The sequence below is a fragment of the Terrapene carolina genome, unplaced genomic scaffold (genome assembly GCF_002925995.2).
Source record: "Terrapene carolina triunguis isolate 2854851 unplaced genomic scaffold, T_m_triunguis-2.0 Scaffold130, whole genome shotgun sequence".
Classification (NCBI taxonomy): domain Eukaryota; kingdom Metazoa; phylum Chordata; order Testudines; family Emydidae; genus Terrapene; species Terrapene triunguis.
Genome location: NW_020664481.1, coordinates 23,226,021 through 23,243,879, shown reverse-complemented (window position 1 = coordinate 23,243,879; position 17,859 = coordinate 23,226,021). Strand labels below are relative to the sequence as shown.

The window sequence follows — 17,859 nt, the reverse complement described above, 5'->3', positions numbered from 1 at the left end:
TACGCTGCGTTGGACTGTTTTCCAGCTGGAGAACACATTCTGATGAACACCCCTGCATTATTCTTGTCCTCGCTTCTACACTGGACCCACGCATATAGGTCGAACACACACAATTTTGGGGGTGGGCCAGAAGCATAGCACTATACCAGAGATGGGGAAATGATCCGCTATTTAGACAAACAGGTTTACTTGGTCCTGTCTCAGCGCAGGGGGCTGGGTGAGGTGAGCTCCTGAGATTCCCTTCCAGTCCTACATTTCTATGATACTACATCTAACCCTAGATCTCCATGCCCCCATGCTCTTTGTTTAGATTATGCTTCAAGACAACCGTTGATAAGCCACGAATAGTATCCATGCAATGAAGACAGGGGAAGCTAAAACACGGGGAGTGGACTGGGATTCTCTGCTGTGAAAGCAATACGCACACAGTCCTTCATGGTGATGTGGCTGCAGTTTTCCACTGCGGTGTTCAGTATTACCATTAATGGTATCACCTGGGCTTCCTTGTCTCAGCCAAACCTATTTTCAACAGAATTATTAACAACCAGGATTGGGTCTTTTGATTTTTACACCACAGCAATATGCAGAAACCCTATGGACCCGGCTGGGTCCCAAATAACCATTGTTACTGACATGCAAGGCCTCTCTACATACACAGTGCTGGCTGGACTGGCTGGTTTTTGGCACCTTCTAAAACACAGAACAAGTAAGTGCCGCTAGAGGGCTCACAATTGATTTGAAGAGATGCTGCCTTATTTTCTTATATGCTACATATTGTCACTCAAGGGTGGGACACTGCCAAACCCTACTGCCCTCGTCATTTTCCTTATGATTTCTTTGCTGCGGTGGCAGATCTCGGAGTCTGAATGGGGCCTCTCAACCCAGCCTCTTCCATTTGCTATTGCAGTTAAGTCATAACAACAGCTGATTCAAGACTGCAAAGAAAATGCATGTTCAGAAACATGCAATCAAATTCTGACTGGCGGTTCGGCTCAGCCATGTTTGATCCCCTTATTATTCTCTATTTGCAAATATTTATATAGATGGTTTTTTGTACAGATAAATATTTGGGAAATGGCTTCCCTTTATTAAAATATAACAGTATTCAAGTATGGACAAGTGTATTCGCTATTCATCATTACTTATTCCCGCTGCTATCCGGTTAAGGACCAGAAGCAATACCATGTGACTTCAGTGAGACATCAGGTACCATGAATAATGAGTAGTCAAAACGAACAATTTGCTAATAATCTATAGGCTGAAATGATTCATAGCAACTTCTCTGTTGATACCTACTAATAGGTTAGCAGAAGCCAGAATTCGCTAACATATGCAAAGGTGAAAATTTCAATTTCACTCATTCACATGCTTAATTAAACACACCCTATTTAAAATCCTCTTGATGCTCTTACAGGCTGTAATCACTGACATGATTGCGATATCACGGATTCAGCACTCTGTCGTCACAGTACTATAGGTGGGCTAGAAAGGAGAGGGGGGGAGATCAAAAATAATAATGCACCATATGCAAGTGGGTCTGGAAAATTACAAAAAAAAAGTGTAAAGAAAAAGCGACTATTTATAGATTAAAAATTTCTCCCCATTATGAAAGCCCTTCTTTAAAGTGAATTATGTATAAACCCTATGATAAAATGAAGTAAGGAAATGGGCCTATAACACAGGATTCATGTGGTGGTTAATGAACAGAATATAACTTTCTGTTTAGAGATAGAAATGCAGCTTACATCCCATCCCATGCATTCGGAATGAAAACTGTGCTGAACAATGTTCCCGTGGCTAAAAACATGACAAAGAGGCTGACATCAAAATATTTTTTTTAAAGTATGCTTTAATTATAGTTCCTTTTGTGGAAAGTGAGTGTATAAACACAACATATTGGATAATTCTCTGCTGAAAAATAAATCATGTCTATTTGTAACAACTGTTAATAAAGTCAAGTGCACAATACGATTTCAAAATGCTAGAGAGTCAAACGACGTTAGTCCTTTAATTGCACTTAGCGTTTAAAAGCCCCAAATGATAAACAGTAAGAAACATCACAAAAATAAAACAAACAAACCTATTAAAAATAAAAATAGCCAAACTGCCAATAGATATGCATGTCGCCGTGTCTACATACATACTAGTTCAAGTGCTTAGTAAAAGAGACTAGTGATTTGGGGGTCCAACTTGAGACCCTTTAAAGGAGCTTGATTTTCAGAGGGTTGGCACTTATTTTCAGAAAATCAGGCCCATTTAAGGTGTCAAGCTGGACACCAAAAAAATCAAGGACCCTCTCCTCCCCCCCCCAAAATCATTAGTCACCTGGAAAATCTTGGCCTGTCTTTAACACAAACAAGCATAATATTCAGTGTGTATATAAAAGTCTCTCTAAAGAACATTCGCTCTTTTTCAGCGAACGCTGGCAAGGTACTTTGAAAATGTAAAGTGCTAGATAAATGCTACAGAGTATCATCTTTTAGATGCTCTGGACTTGTTTTTGTCCTGCTGTCCCGTGCAGTTTAAGTGACCTCCGGTATTAGCTTTTACTTACAGTGCTCCAGCAAATTAGATGGTTTGTTTCAGGATCTTCCACCAGCGTCCACAGTTTAGTCAGGAATGCTGGCACATTACTGGAGTATCCATCCATTGCCAGGGAACTGGGTGAATCTTGCATCATTTTTCAATGTTTTAGTTACACTAACTCCATCTCTTTCAATATGCCTGTCTCGCTGTGCGTGTGGGTAACGGAGACTGAACCATTTAGTTTCATCCAGGTCCAGCTGAGAGTAGGCCCTCACTCAGTCACATCAGCCGTGCTGTTCGCACTCTTAAAAACTCAGCACAATACAACGGCATCACCAGCCCCAGAGAACAATGCACAGAATTAAAATGCACTGCAGCCGATCGCACAATGCTGTGAATAAACATGCAGCGTCATGCAAAGAGAACACACGCTGTACACCTTAGGCTGGGAGGTTAGCAAATCACTGGAATGAATTAAGAAAACACCTGGCTGGCATGTTTGCAGGATGCCAGGAAGCACCGACACTGGATTGTGAAGGGACTGAGTTTAAACACTAGTTAGGAGCTCCTTGTTCTGAACATGGGCAGCCCCAGATGGGCAAAATCAAGGCTGGTTTTAAGCATGCCAAACCTTAGTCGGGCTGGGCAAAACCAAAGCCGAGTCCCACGTTATCTGAATCCCAGAGTTCAACGAGCTTTGGATAAACAGCTCTGGATTGGGTGAAAATAGATGATGAAAACAGATAACCCCCAGGTGCCACAATCTGCTTTATTATTATTCCAGGTGTCTCACCCACTGCTAGTTATGAGCAGCTGGATTCATTTCTCCCAGACTCTGAAGCCCTTATTCATGTTGGGGAGCACTTACTCACGCGAGTACTCTCCTCGGCTCCCATCGGACACGACTTGTCGCTCACTCGGGTAAGTAAAAGCACCACAATCTCGCCCTTTATTTGTTGTGTTAACACAGTCCACTACACGTTGTTTCCTGGGCACTTGATGACAATGTAATCAGAGCCCAGGATCATTTCAAACCAAATGAGGCTTTAAAAAATCTCTCTCCAATATGCACCAGGGATCTCTGACACATTTGACTGATAAACACACACACACACACACACACACACACACACACACACACCAGCTCACGCAGAAGTGGGATTGTGGGATATTTTGTTGAAGTGAGAAGTAACTATCGCTCCTGAAAGGGTGAAAGCTCCCTTGTGAAAAGACTGAGGAGAACATGAGTGTCATGTCATTAGCATTAGTGCTTTTCCAACGTGATGCCAGTGGGATAACGAAGGCACAGTTAGATCAGAAATGGTTTTCTTTGAGGTCTTTGCATGAGATACTCAAACCCTCATCTGGAAATTGCATTTCAGCGCAAGGAAAAGAATGCGCAGCCAGGAAGATCAATCAGGCATATGCGTTACTATTTTAAGCGTTGTTTCCCTGCCTTTATTTTACATTAGCAATTCAGGCCCTGTCTAGGATGGAAGGTTTGCTGAATGGAGAACTAGTGAAGTGCTGGCACAAGAGCCAAGACAGGGAACATTGGGAATGAGTTTTTAGTCACACCCTTTAAAACTCTTCGGTTTTTGTACATTTTTGCTAGCACTCATTTAACTTAAATGACTAATTAACATTTTGGATAAATAAAGCCTTTGTTAATGATTCAACAGCCTCACCCCTTCATTTAAGGTGTTCTACAGCACCTAACACTATGAGGCCCCAACCTGGTTGTCCTGTGGGTGCTATCACAATGTAAGTGGTAAATAAATAAATAATCATCATCATCCCCGCGGTCCTCCAGAAATACCCAGAAAGAGCAAACATGACATTCCTGATGTTTCTAAGCTAATTAAAAAGCCAGGGGGGGAAAAAAACCATAAATATCATGCTTTCTTTATATGTAATAAAGAAACAAACAAACAAACAAAAAAAGCACTAGCCCCTTTCTTTTAAAACCCTTTGCAGATCGTCTTTAAGTCTAAATGCTCCGTTTCTACAGCAGTCGGGCTGGGGTTGGAGAGAGAACGTTCCTGTGTGTGTCTGAATGTGAGTGCGTAAGTAGCATGGAAGCAACAGAAAGAGTTTGCGATAGCCCGAACCAATCCCCCAGGTTCACCCGCCCTGCTTGGAAACACGTCTGTAACGTGGCAGAGTCTGCGGCTCCAGAATAGGCCTTATCAGCCATCAGCAGACCCACAGATAATTTGAAATGGACAAGCCGTGAAAAGACAATCATCCTCGACTTTGAGGGATTCCTGATGATGATGATGATGTAGTATGGGATGTGGTTTTTGAGGCATTACCCTAAAATCTCTGAAACTCCATTCACTTGGAATCTTTGTATCCACATGTTTTTTCCGAACTTGCTTCTAGTCAAAACAGGTACGTCACTGAACTACTGTCGGCTTCCAGGGGTGATGTTCTTTGGTAATCTTGAGAGTGTATCGTTTCAGACGGGGGCAGTGTACGAGGAAGGTATCTACCACTTCCTGACTAACCACACAGTAACAATGAATCTCTGTTAGATTGACACACTTCCTTGCCAGGTCTATTAGCGAGGAGTTCAAATCGTCCGAGGGGGTCGTGTGGATCACCAGCCTGTTTAAGGTCCTGCTGTAACTGCTGGTGACAAACCTAACCTGGTTCACCATGTACGTAAAAGTATTCAGTTGTAAAGTACCTACGGGTATATTGGGCTTTAGGATCCGTGGTATCTTCCAGGCAGGGACTGTGTGATCAAACTCCAGGTCTACACAGAGTTGAGGATGCTTCTGGATCACGGCAGCCCAAAGCTCTTCAGAGATGACTGGAATATATTTGTCCAAGCGCTCACAAAAAATATCTAAGCGTGTGAAAGCCCCTCTCTCTGGCTTGATCAGTTCCGCAAACACATCATTAGACAGGCTGGCATAGTAGACTCCCAAGGTAGACAACTTAGGACATACATTCAGAACCTCTCTGATGGTTTCTGGCTTCACGTTGCAAACCAGAGTGCGGTTGTTGATGAACAAGCTGCGCAGGTTTGGGCTGCTGGTGGCTATGAGTCCAACAAGCCCATCATCCAGGGTGAACGGCATTCTCCGGAAATCAATATGCTGAAGGTCTATTTGGTTTTCTCTCTGGCATATATTTCGTATGCTCTGCAGGATGTCCTGGCCAGAGTAGAAATAAGGGTTCTCCCCTTTGCACTTGATGCACAGCTTCTGCAGCTTGTGGTTCTGCCTGGCCAACAGATCTAGAATATGGGTGACATTCTTCCGATTTATTTCCTTGGACTGATCAAACACAATCTTCAGGTGTTTGATCTGGCTCAGGAACTGGTGTAAACTCTGCAGCATGCCCTCCTCGTTCTCCGAATCACAACTGGAAGAGCATTATAAATACAGTTAGCTGTTTTGCTGGAGCTGCAACAAGTGAGCACAACGTCTATACTTTGGATCACTGTCCTTTATTATTATTTACTTATTATTTATCTCCTCCACTGCCTTAGAGATTTGTTCTTACTTGGTTTAGAGGCTCAAGTGCTGGGCTGGGAGTCAGGGGACCTGGGTTTTACTCCCAAGCCAGCCACTGACTTGCTGCGTGATGCTGGACAAGTGACTTCCATGCTCTATGCCTCTGTTTCTCCTCTCAACCATTATCTGTCTGGTCTATTTAGGTTATACGATCTTCAGGACAGACTCTCTCTCACTATGTGTTTATACCGTATACGGCACAATGGAGCCCCAATCTCTGGCTGGTCCACTAGGTGCTATTGTAATACAAATAATAGATAACAATACAGTTAGTTACGGGGCTCGGTCACTATGTACAGACCGAGGAGGTGAGTTCCAGTCTCATACACTAGAGCTCAGATCACCAGCTTCAACAGCACCATGATAATCATTCCAGTGACCTTGGCTGAAGCTTTCCCTTTGCACCCGAATGCAGCCTAGTGTTATAGAGCACAGGAGTGGAATTCAGGAGACCTGGGGGCTAGTCCCAGCTCTGCCTGCTGTCCCGGGGCAAGTCTTTTCCCCTTTCTGGGCTTCTGTTTCCCACTCTTTAAAATGGGGATAACGACAGTGGGCGCCTTTGTAAACACCATGAGATCGGTGGACGAAAAGCGCTATATCAAAGCTAGGTGAGGATTATGATGATGGTATCTCCTTGACACTTTTCAAAGCACATCTAATGCCACGACTTATCCCTTTCCTTGACTTATGATTCTTAGTGCGTACTTTAAAAAACAACACCCGTCCAACCCTATTTTCTCTACCACATACACAGCCGCTACTTGTACGAGGTACTGTTACTTACATAGTTGCATAGATTATAAAGCCTGAAGGGACCATTGTGATCATCTAGTCCAGTGGCTCTCAACCTGTCCAGATGACTGGACCCCTTTCAGGAGTCTGATTTGTCTTAAGTACCCCCAAGTTTCACCTCACTTCAAAACTACTTACTTACAAAGTCAGACATAAAAATACAAGTGTCACCACCACACTGTTACTGAAAAACTGCTGACTCTCTCACTTTTACCATAATTATAAAATAAATCAACTGGAATATAAATATTGTACTTACATTTCAACGTGTAGTATATAGAGCAGTATAAACAAGCAGGGGCGCTGGAACAATATGTACAGTGTGGGAGCTGAGAGCCATTAAACCAAACTGTAAATCCCGTATACAATGGAAACCACTTCAAGTGAGGGAGTGTGGCAGCACCCCTAGTACCACTAGTTCCACCACCTCTGTAAACAAGTCTTTGTCCATATGAAATTTTACTTTGTATTGACTTTGCGAGTGCTTTTTATGTAGCCTGTTGTAAAACTAGGCAAATATCTAGATGAGTTGATGCACACCCTGGAAGACCTCTGCATACCCCTGGTTGAGAACCACTGATCTAGTCTGACCTGTATAACACAGGCCACAGGGCTTCCCTGTATTAATTCCTAATTGAACTAGAACAGATCTTTTAGAAAAACATCCAATCTTGGTTTTAAAATTACTAGTGCTGGAGATTCCACCACCACTCTTGGTAAGTTGTTCCAATGGTTTATAAGTATTCACATCTATAGGCTGTCATCAGCAATGCGATTTTTGAATGAAGAACAGTGGTGCTTTAAGATAAACAAGTTGTACTGCAAGATTTATACGAGATGCTGTATGCTTGACTGCACAGATACCTACAAACAGTAGAAACTACCTCCTCTCACCTGATCTCTGTGAAATGCCACACGGAGCTAGTGGAAACAGCTGCAGCCCAATGTTTGCACACTTGGAAGGCTGTGTATCTGTCTTGGAGAGACAGGTAGTAAAATATATGGACAAGGATTTCTTCCGGGACGTAGTTCCAAAATTCTGATGTTGGAGCAGGCATCTTTCTGACCCGACAGGCAGCAGCACTGAGAACCACCTTCCAGACTGCAAATAATTCCCTAGACTCCCTGTTGCAGAAAAAGGAAACACATCAACCCAACCCTAGTTTGATATAATGCTATTACAGTGGGTCCGAATTTTTTCTTACATTTTGAAGATTTCACCATAATTTTGACATTTGTAAAACAAACATCGAGGTGGCAAAGTTTGCAGACGATACAAAATTACTCAAGATAGTTAAGTCCAAAGCAGACTGCAAAGAGTTACAAAGGGATCTCACAAAACTGGGTGACTGGGAAACAAAATAGCAGATGAAATTCAGTGTTGATAAATGGAAAGTACATTGGAAAACATAATCACAACTATACATATAAAATGATGGATTCTAAATTAGCTGCTACCACTCAAGAAAGAGATCTTGGGAGACATTGTGGATAGTTCTCTGAAAACTTCTGCTCAATTTGCAGCAGCAGTCAAAAAATCCAACAGTGTTAAGAACCATTAGGAAAGGGATAGATAATAAGACAGAAAATATCATAATGCCTCTATATAAATCCATGGTACGCCCACACCTGGAACACTGCTTGCAGTTCTGGTCACCCCATCTCAAAAAAGATATATTGGAATTGGAAAAGGTACAGAAAAGGTCAACAAAAATTATTAAGGGGATGGAAGAGCTTCCATACGAGGAGAGGTTAAAAAGACTGGGGCTGTTCAGCTTGGAAAAGAGATGACTAAAGGGGGACATGAGAGAGGTCTATAAAATCAGGAATGGTGTGGAGAAATAGTGTTATGTACCTCTTCGTGTAACAGAAGACCCAGGGGTCGCCTCATTAATAGGCAGCAGGTTTAAAACAAACAAAAGGAAATACTGCTCCACACAACGCAGAGCTTGGGGATGCTGTAAAGGCCAAAAGTATATCTGGGTTCCAAAAACAATTAGATAAGTTCATGGAGGATAGGCCCATCAATGGCTATTAGCCAAGATGGTCAGGGATGCAAACCCATGATCTGGGTGAAGCCTCTGACTTCCAGAAGCTGGGATTGGATGGCAGGGGAGGGATCATTGGATAAATTGCCCTGTTCTGTTCATTCCCTCTGGGGCACCTGGCACTGGCCGCTATTGGAAGACGGGACACTGGGCTAGATACTGTTGGTCTGACCCAATATGGCCATTCTTATTTTCTTAAACACAAAAAAGGAAGTTTAGACAAACTTTGGCCAATTTCCTTCCCCACCCACTCCATTTTTCGACCAAACATAGAAGCTGGTTGAAATTTTTTTGTGAATTCCAAATTTCAAAATTCTGGAAAAAAAGTGAAACATTTCAAAAAATGTGATTCTTTTCCTCATTACCAGCTCTAAACACGATTAACTTTATATAATGCATTATTTAAAAATAACAATTTTCTACACTGATATTCAAACAGACGGAGGGATTTAGCTCAAACTTGGGGGGGGGAACCCTCGTTTTGGGGACAAAGGCCAAGCATGACAAATTTAACCCAAAAGTTGAATTATCCAGTGTATGGCAAAACAAGGAGTTATAATGAAAACTAATTTGTGATTTTGACCACAGCAATTATTAGCTGCAGCTGCTAATATAAGAGATGGCAGTTTGGTATAAGGATTTTATTGTGATGATCACACTAACCATACATTAATGTACGTGTGTTGCATATTGACATGGGACCTTTTCATTTAATTATGCTTCTGTGCAAATTATGATGCAAGAGAATGAATGCATGGGAAGTATACTGAAATGTAAAGCACAAAACCACACAGACATCTCTGCAATATTATTTCTCAATTCTGCTTGGAGTATGCTCTGTATCCAGCCACTGTACTGCTACACAAATAAAATTACCAGCTGTAAGTTTTTATTTGACTCTTTTCAACTTTCTCAACAACAAAGTGGTGGACTTTAAGATGAGAGGCTAAAGTCATTAAAATTGCAGGTTATTCCCCTTTGAGATTACAGCAGCAGAATTGCAAATTCTCGTGATTTTATCGTGAGTCTTGTGATATTTGATTCTTTTCTTGATGCTCCAGCTCCTGGAGTCATGTTGTTATTTTGTGAGAAATTCAGCTTTCACGTGAACAAAAAGGGAAATGTCTAGTCTTAAAAGTTCAAAAACTAGAAGCCAGAGAAAGATCCCAAAATACATATACACATTTTAAAAAAATCTTGTAATTTTTAAGCCACTCATGATTGTTTTATGCTTGACGGTGACAATACTGCAGCAGCCATGCTCTCTTGTCAGATATCCCACCTGCTTATGCCCTGCCTCTCACCCCATTACTGACTGCCCAGCAATGCGCTCCTGCTTCCTGCCTGGGAGACACCTTCTTGCTTTCCGTGTTTCCTGCATATGTCTTCTTTATTATCTCTGACAGCTCACCCTCAGCAATCCTACTTTTATCTCAGATTTAATAAACTTTCTCATTATTCCAGCACTTGCCTAAGTACTAAACTACTCATCATCACTCCTCCCCTATACACAACTGTTGTGATTTTATCATGAGTGGTGGCTTTCTTAAAGCCCCAGTTCCTGGAGTCATGTGAAAAATCTCAGTTTTCATTCAAAACATTTCTACACCCTTCCCATGATTGCACAGAAAAGCTTGAAAGCTTTATCTAGGTGCCCCCTAGAGACTCAGAAACCAGAAAGCAAAGGGAAAAAAACAACAAGTATATTTTTTTTATATAATCTCATTATTTGGGGGGGGAGGGAGAGGAGGGGCTGACTCATGACTTTTGAACTCTTGGGATTGGCAATACCGTCTACTTGTTACTTTCCTGCAGAGCCGAAAGAGTGAATGGCCTGTTCTCGGAAGGGCTCCGGCTGGTTGATGTGCATTTGCTCCGGAGTGACATTAAACCCCCCCACATGACCCCAGAGAGGAGCCAATGTCTGTTCCGGGCTGTGCAGCGTTCACAGCTGCTGGGCGGCCCCCCTGCCTCGCCCCCTAGGGCCGCCGTGGGGGTCAGAGAAGCCGATCAGAGGGGGCGGATCTCCCCAGCCCAGCTGGCCCCAGCCCGGCCGCCCGCCGGAGCAGGGAAAGCAGGCGCTGCTGGGCTGCATTAGCGCCCGGCGGACCGAGCAAAACCCGGAGCAGCTTTTCTCTCCGCAGGGCAGAGCCCCTGCGCTTGCCGGCCGGCGTCTCCCTGCAGGGCTGGAGAACCAGGCTCCCCCCAATCATGCATTTATTCCACCCCTGCATGAGCGGCGAGGGGGTCGATGCATCTCCCCAGGGGGGCATTGCGTGGCTAAGGGCCACCCTGGCTTCAGTTCCTCCCCGGGGAAGGAGCACCGCCTACCCGTCCAAGGGCAGCTGGTCTTCCTCTCGGCCTCGGTCCCAGCTCCTCCGGGGCCGGGGCGGACCCGCCTCGCTGCCCCCGCCGGCTCCCTTGCGGGGGTGGAGCGGCGGAGGAGGGAGGTCTCGCGTGGGAAGGAGATCGCCCGTCCCTGGCCCCGCGGTGAGATCAGTGCTGTGTTTACAGCCTTCGCCCAACACATCCCGCCCACAGTCTCGCCCCAGCCCCGTGAGTCACCCGCCGGCTCCGGAGGAGGAGATCCGGGGCTGGGCTAAAGTGGTGACACTTCCCTGGCGAAGGAAGGAGTTGCCAGGAGCGGCCCCGTCTCAGCCTTTCTGTGAATCAGACTATCAGAGCTGGAAGGGACCTCAGGAGTCATCTAGTCCCACCCCCTGCTCAAAGGCCTTGGCTACACCTGCGAGTTGCGGCGCTGCAAAGCCGCCCCCAGCGCTGTAACTCACTCCCCGTCCACACTGGCAAGGCATTTGCAGCGCTGGATCTCCGTGGTTGCAGCGCTGCATGTACTCCACCTCCCCGAGAGGAATAGCAAGTATTGCGCTGCCGCTGCGGCGCCAGTGTGGCTGCCCCATGCGCTGTGAATGGCCTCCACAATTATTCGGCAGTAGCCCACAATGCCTGTTCTAGCCACTCTGGTCATCAGCTCAAACTCTACTGCCCTGGCCTCAGGTAACCAACCACGTGACCCACCCTTTACATTCCCCGGGAATTTTAAAAATCCCCTTCCTGTTTGCTCAGCCCGGCATGGCGTGGAGTGCTATCAGCGAATGTTTCCAGGTGACTAGGCCTCCACGCGCCAAGCGAGCCCCAGCATGGAGCAATGGCGAGTTGCTGGACCTCATCAGTGTTTGGCGGGAGGAAGCTGTCCAGTCCCAGCTGCGCTCCAGCCGTAGGAATTACGATACCTTCGGGAAGGTATCAAAGGACATGATGGAAAGGGGCCATGACCGGGACGCCCTGCAGTGCAGGATTAAAGTGAAGGAGCTGCGGAGTGCCTACCGCAAAGCCCGCGACGCAAACGGCCGCTTGGGTGCTCCCCCTGCGACCTGCCGATTCTACAAAGAGCTGGATGGGATACTTGGGGTTAACCCCACCTCCACTCCGAGCACCACCATGGACACTTCAGAGCCGGGGTGGGAGGAGGAGGAGGACGAAAACGGGAGTGATGGTGGTGGGCCGGATGGAGACACCCCGGAATCCCTGGAGCCATGCAGCCAGGAGCTCTTCTCGAGCCAGGAGGAAGGTAGCCAGTCGCAGCGGCTGGTACTTGGTGGAGGACAAACAGAAGAGCAGGTTCCCAGTAAGCGTTTCTTTTTTCGGGAAGGAATTTTTTCGGTGCGAGCTCTTTGGGAGAGGAGGGTTAGGCATGCATGCCTAGATGCAGAATAGTGCATTGATGTGGTTTATCACAGCGCGGTAATGGGCCTCGGTAATCTCCTCGAATGTCTCATCCAGAACGTGTGCAATGCGCTTGCGCAGGTTTATCGGGAGAGCCACCGTGGTCCTTGTCCCAGCCAGGCTAACGTGTCCGCACCACTGTGCCGCGAGGGGCGGGGGGACCATTGCTGCACACAGGCAAGCTGCATATGGGCCAGGGCGGAAGCCGCATTGCAGTAGAAGACCCTCCCTTGCTTCCCAGGTCACCCTCAGCAGCGAGATATCGTCCAGGACGAACTCCTGTGGAAAATGTTGGGACAGTGTTCAGTGTAGGTGCCCTCTGAAGCTGTTGGCTCTCCCCAAGGCACAGAAACCCAGAGGACAGTGCAGCCCTGAAACAATCAGTCCCCCTTACTCACCATTTTGAGGCTCCCGTGGGATGTGTGCTCTGTTTCGGACGGGAAAATTATGCTATTGTGTAGACCCTGTGTGTTTTCTACTCCTTAAGTGCGGGGGGAATCATTACTCTGTTTGGTATAAACAATGCTGCCTCTGTTAAATGTTGCATTTTGCCTATACAGCTGCATCAACCTTGAGACCTCAGCCGTCCCTCTTATCGGCTGCTCAGAGACTGCAAAGACTCAGGAAGAGACTGCGAAAAAGCAAAGAAGACATGCTGCAAGAAGTGATGCGGCAATCTATTAAAGAGAATGAGAAAGCACAGAACTGGAGGGAGAGAGAAAGCGCGATCCGCCAGGAAAACGCAGTGCACCGGCGGCAAAGCACTGATAGTCTCAAGCATCCTGGAGCGCCAAGCAGACGCTATCCAGGAGCTGGTAGCCATGCAGAAAGAGGAGCAGTAACGCAAATGCCACCCCCCCCCTACAGCCCTTGTCCCAAAACTCTTTCCGTTGTGCCCCACTATCACCTCCAACCCACTTTCCCCAACTTCCGTGTTCTTCACGCCACCCGCTGCCTCCAACACCAGTATCTTCACCACCCAGCCCTGAAAACCACGACCCTTACCCTCTGCACTCAACCCCCATCACCATGCAGTATAGCTGTCCTGAAGTGCAGCACTCACTGCACAGCACACCAGACAGGACATACGCGAATCTGTGATTGTACCGTTCTCCACTCCACCCCCTTGTTTCTTTTCAATAAATAAATGGATTCTTTGGCTTTGAAAACATTCTTTATTATTGCATAAAGTAAAAGACTCCTTAGCCCAGGAAATAAACAGGCACTGCAAGTCTGCTTGTCTGCTTAGCAAACACTGATTCCTAAAGATTGGCACTACTGCACTTCACTCCCGTGGAGGGCACCAGATATCACTGCTGGTTTTCAGCCTCAAATTGCTCCCTCGAGGCATCCTTAATCCTTGCAGCCCTGCGCTGGGCCCCTGTAATAGCCCTGCTCTCTGGCTGTGCAAATTCAGCCTCCAGGTGTTGAATCTCAGAGGTCCATGCCTGAGTGAAGCTTTCACCTTTCCCTTCACAAGTATTATGGAGGGCACAGCACGCGGATATAACCGCGGGGATGCTGTTTTCGGCCAAGTCCAGCTTCCCATACAGAGATCGCCAGCGGCCCTTTAAACAGCCAAAGGCACTCTCCACAGTCATTCGGCACCGGCTCAGCCTGTAGTTGAACCGTTCCTTGCTGCTGTCAAGGCTCCCTGTGTAGGGTTTCATGAGCCACGGCATTAACTGGTAAGCGGGATCTCCAAGGATCACAATGGGCATTTCAACTTCCCCACCGTGATCTTCCACTGGGAAAAAAGTCCCGGCCTGCATCTTCCTGAACAGCCAAGTGTTCCGAAAGATGCGTGCGTCATGCACCTTTCTGGGCCAGCCTGTGTTAATGTCAATGAAACGCCCACGGTGATCCACAAGTGCCTGGAGAACCATAGAGAAATACCCCTTCTGATTAACGTACTCGGATCCTAGGTGGGGTGGTGCCAGAATAGGAATGTGCGTCCCATCTATCGCCCCTCCACAGTTAGGGAACCCCATTTGTGCAAAGCCATCCGCTATTTCCTGCACGTTACCCAGAGTCACGGTTCTTCTGAGTAGGATGCAATTAATGGCCTTGCAAACTTGCATCAACACGATTCCAACGGTCGACTTTCCCACTCCAAACTGGTTTGCGACCGACCAGTAGCTGTCTGGAGTTGCCAGCTTCCAGATTGCAATAGCCACCCGCTTCTCCACTGGCAGGGCAGCTCTCAATCTCGTGTCCTTGCGCCGCAAGGTGGGGGCAAGCTCCTCACACAGTCCCATGAAAGTGGCTTTTCTCATCCGAAAGTTCTGCAGCCACTGCTCGTCATCCCAGACTTCCATGACGATGTGATCCCACCACTCGGTGCTTGTTTCCCGAGCCCAAAAGCGGCGTTCCATGGTGCTGAGCATGTCCGTGAATGCCACAAGCAATTTCGTGTCGTACGCATTACGCGGCTCGATAGCATCATCGGACTTCTCACCCTTACTCTCACTGTCACTTTGGATCTTAAGGAATAGTTTGACAGCCAAACGTGACGTGCTGGCGAGACTCGTCAGCATACGCCTCAGCAGTTCGGACTCCATTTCCCGCAGACAGATCGCGCTGCACAGAAACCATTGACAGATGGCGCCAAAGGTGGACGGAAACAAAGGGATTTCTTGGATGCGAAGCGATGCATCACGGGGCATTGGGACAGGACCCAGAATCCCCCCCACCCACGCCCCCTTCCCACAACCCACGGCGCCAGAATGGGAAAAGGTGCTCTGTGGGATAGCTGCCCATAATGCACCGCTCCCAATAGCGCTGCAATTGCCGCAAATGTGGCCACGACCGTGCGCTGGGCAGCTGTCAGTGTGGACAGACTGCAGCGCTTTCCCTACTCAGCTGCACGAAGTCAGGTTTAACTCACAGCGCTGTACATCTGCAAGTGTAGCCATGGCCAAAGAGAAGAGCTCTGTGGCGCTGGGAAAGCGTCTCTCTTTCACCCACAGAAGCTGGTCCAACAAAAGAGATTACCTCACCCACCTGGTCTCGCTCATAATCTGGAACATATGTGACTTCATCGCTGCGTGCCTCAGTTTCCCCCTCTGAAAAACAGCAGTCATTCACTAAATCAGTCAGCTGAAGCTCTGCTATCTGAGCCTCCTTTTTCAAGGAGCTGCCTGGTCCTCTTAACCCCGGACTATCTGAACTCACACGACAGACGTTGCACAAGCAGTTTTTAAAACTGGGGTCCTGCTGTATTGCTGCCTTCACAAGGCTGCTATATAAGAATAGGTTTCAGAGTAGCGGCCGTGTTAGTCTGTATCAGCAAAAAGAACGAGGAGTCCTTGTGGCACCTTAGAGACTAACAAATTTATTTGGGCATAAGCTTTCGTGGGCTACAGCCCACTTCATCAGATAGTGTCTGTTAAGCACTTTGAGATCATCGGACGGAAGGTACTAGAAAAAGACAAATCATAACTGTAGTTCTGAAAAGGAAGTGGCAAGCTCTGGATCAACTAATTAAAGACTCAGACATTAACTAGTGTCTTCTTGTCTCTCTTTTTTTTCTTGTCTTTTCACACAGAATTTTACCTGCTCAGCAGAACTCGCTGAAGAGAAAGTTGATGTTTGACATTTGTCACCAATACTCCTGTTGAAAATTCACCTTTAGTTATCAGGTGGAAATAATAGGCCAGTCATGTCTGCACTCATTCATGAACCCAGCTGTCTTAGTGTCTTATGCATAAAGCACAGAACTCCTGAGTTCTCTATCCAGCTGTGACACTCATCTGTGAAATAGGGATAATAATACTTACCCACCCCTCATACGAAGCGCAGGCCCCAATCCTGAAACTGGATCCGCCTTTGGCATTCCTCAGTGCCCATACGTAGCTTTCAGGATCAGCGCTTTACATTGTAAAGTGCTTTGAGCAACTCAGATGGCGGCTGCTGTAGAACTGCAAGGTTCTGCTATTCCAAATTATCTTTTTGTGCCAAGAGGGAGTGTACTTCCTGGGATGGGGTTACTCTATGGAAGGCGGGTCTCAAGAAATCCAGTCAAGGAATACAGGCATACTAGGAATCCCTTCACCTTGTATTAGCACAACGTCCTACACCATGGGCTTAACCTTTTCAAAAACCAGGTGATTTTTATGCTTAGTCTTAATCTCCAAACCAAGGCTGCTGGTGCTGCCACGCTAACCTACCCTATGGACAGAAAGTTCTGAGACAAGAACTTGCACCAGCTTTGTATGATCTGAGGCTAAATAACGTAAGTTGTCGCCTATCCTTCAAGTACAGTTTGGTTTTAAAAAGAAAGACATGTGAAGAAAAGATCAGACCGGACTGCTACCTCATATTAGACAGCAGCAGAGGAGCCATCGATGAGCCAGAGAAGATGGGAGTGTGCCTGGGCTCACTTTTACAAGGTTCCCTCTTGGGCTTAATTGGGGTAGATTAAGAGGAGGGCTTAGTTCACCTGTGGGGTGTTTGGACTCTGCTTGCAGGAGCTCAGGAAGTTTTCCCTTGCAGAATTTTTCTCTGGCAGGCTTTTCCCTACAGGCTCCTTTCCCTTAGCAGAGAAAGCTGTTCGTTCTTCTGTTGTTTATTTGAAGGTATGTTTCATTAGGGATGCTTTGTGACAGATTGTATGAAAGAACTTCCCTGCAGCACAGGCTGGTTGCAATCTTGGCACTAATGAGTTCAAAATAAATTTAAATAAATTTAATTAATGGAGATATTCTATCTCCTAGAACTGGAAGGGACCTTGAAAGGTCATCAAGTCCAGCCCCCTGCCTTCACTAGCAGGACCAAGTACTGATTTTGCCCCAGATTCCTAAGTGGCCCCCTCAAGGATTGAACTCACAACCCTAGGTTTAGCAGGCCAATGCTCAAACCACTGAGCTATCCCTGCAAAATGCTCTGTGTTTGTACAGCTTTGTGCCCAAGATCAGGACCTTATTTCCCTGCCAGTCAATAGCTATTATGAGTAGGGCACTCCAGGCTTGGAAGCCAAAAGATTCCTCCACATTCTATGTGAATTCTCTGCATTTTACTTTCCCACCGTGCATTTTAAGAGATCTGCCCACTTCATCTTAAGCAATGCCAACGTTCGTCTCTTCCCAAGAAGTTTAACGAATACCTAAAATAGGGCTGGTCAAATATTCTCCATCAAAACTGTTTTTATTGATGGAAAATTGGGATTTTGATTAAAGTAGATTTTTGGTGAAAGTGCTTTCTGGAGGAAATTGATTTTTCTC

At 46.4% G+C, this 17,859-nt stretch overlaps 2 protein-coding genes across 3 annotated transcripts in view; both read right to left on the bottom strand.

Annotated features, from left to right (window-relative positions):
* Positions 1 to 3,633, bottom strand: part of HSF4 (heat shock transcription factor 4) — a 34,266-nt gene extending 30,633 nt beyond the window's left edge. Inside the window, exon 1 of the mRNA XM_026652872.2 lies at positions 2,555 to 3,633. Within this exon, the coding sequence (XP_026508657.1) occupies positions 2,555 to 2,680 (126 nt within the window). The 5' untranslated portion in view covers positions 2,681 to 3,633. The remainder of the gene's footprint in view (positions 1 to 2,554) is intronic.
* A 29-nt stretch (positions 3,634 to 3,662) lies between these two features.
* Positions 3,663 to 17,859, bottom strand: part of FBXL8 (F-box and leucine rich repeat protein 8) — a 45,132-nt gene continuing 30,935 nt past the window's right edge. Inside the window, exons 1-3 of one of the 2 annotated variants that reach the window (XM_026652871.2) lie at positions 11,225 to 11,397; positions 7,740 to 7,970; positions 3,663 to 5,901 (exon numbers count right to left, since the gene is read on the bottom strand). In XM_026652871.2, coding sequence (XP_026508656.1) covers positions 4,926 to 5,901; positions 7,740 to 7,903 — 1,140 coding nt within the window. In that variant the 5' untranslated portion in view covers positions 7,904 to 7,970; positions 11,225 to 11,397 and the 3' untranslated portion in view covers positions 3,663 to 4,925. Of the gene's footprint in view, positions 5,902 to 7,739; positions 7,971 to 11,224; positions 11,398 to 17,859 lie in introns of those variants that run through there. The other variant, XM_024202248.3, reaches the window with a different exon arrangement.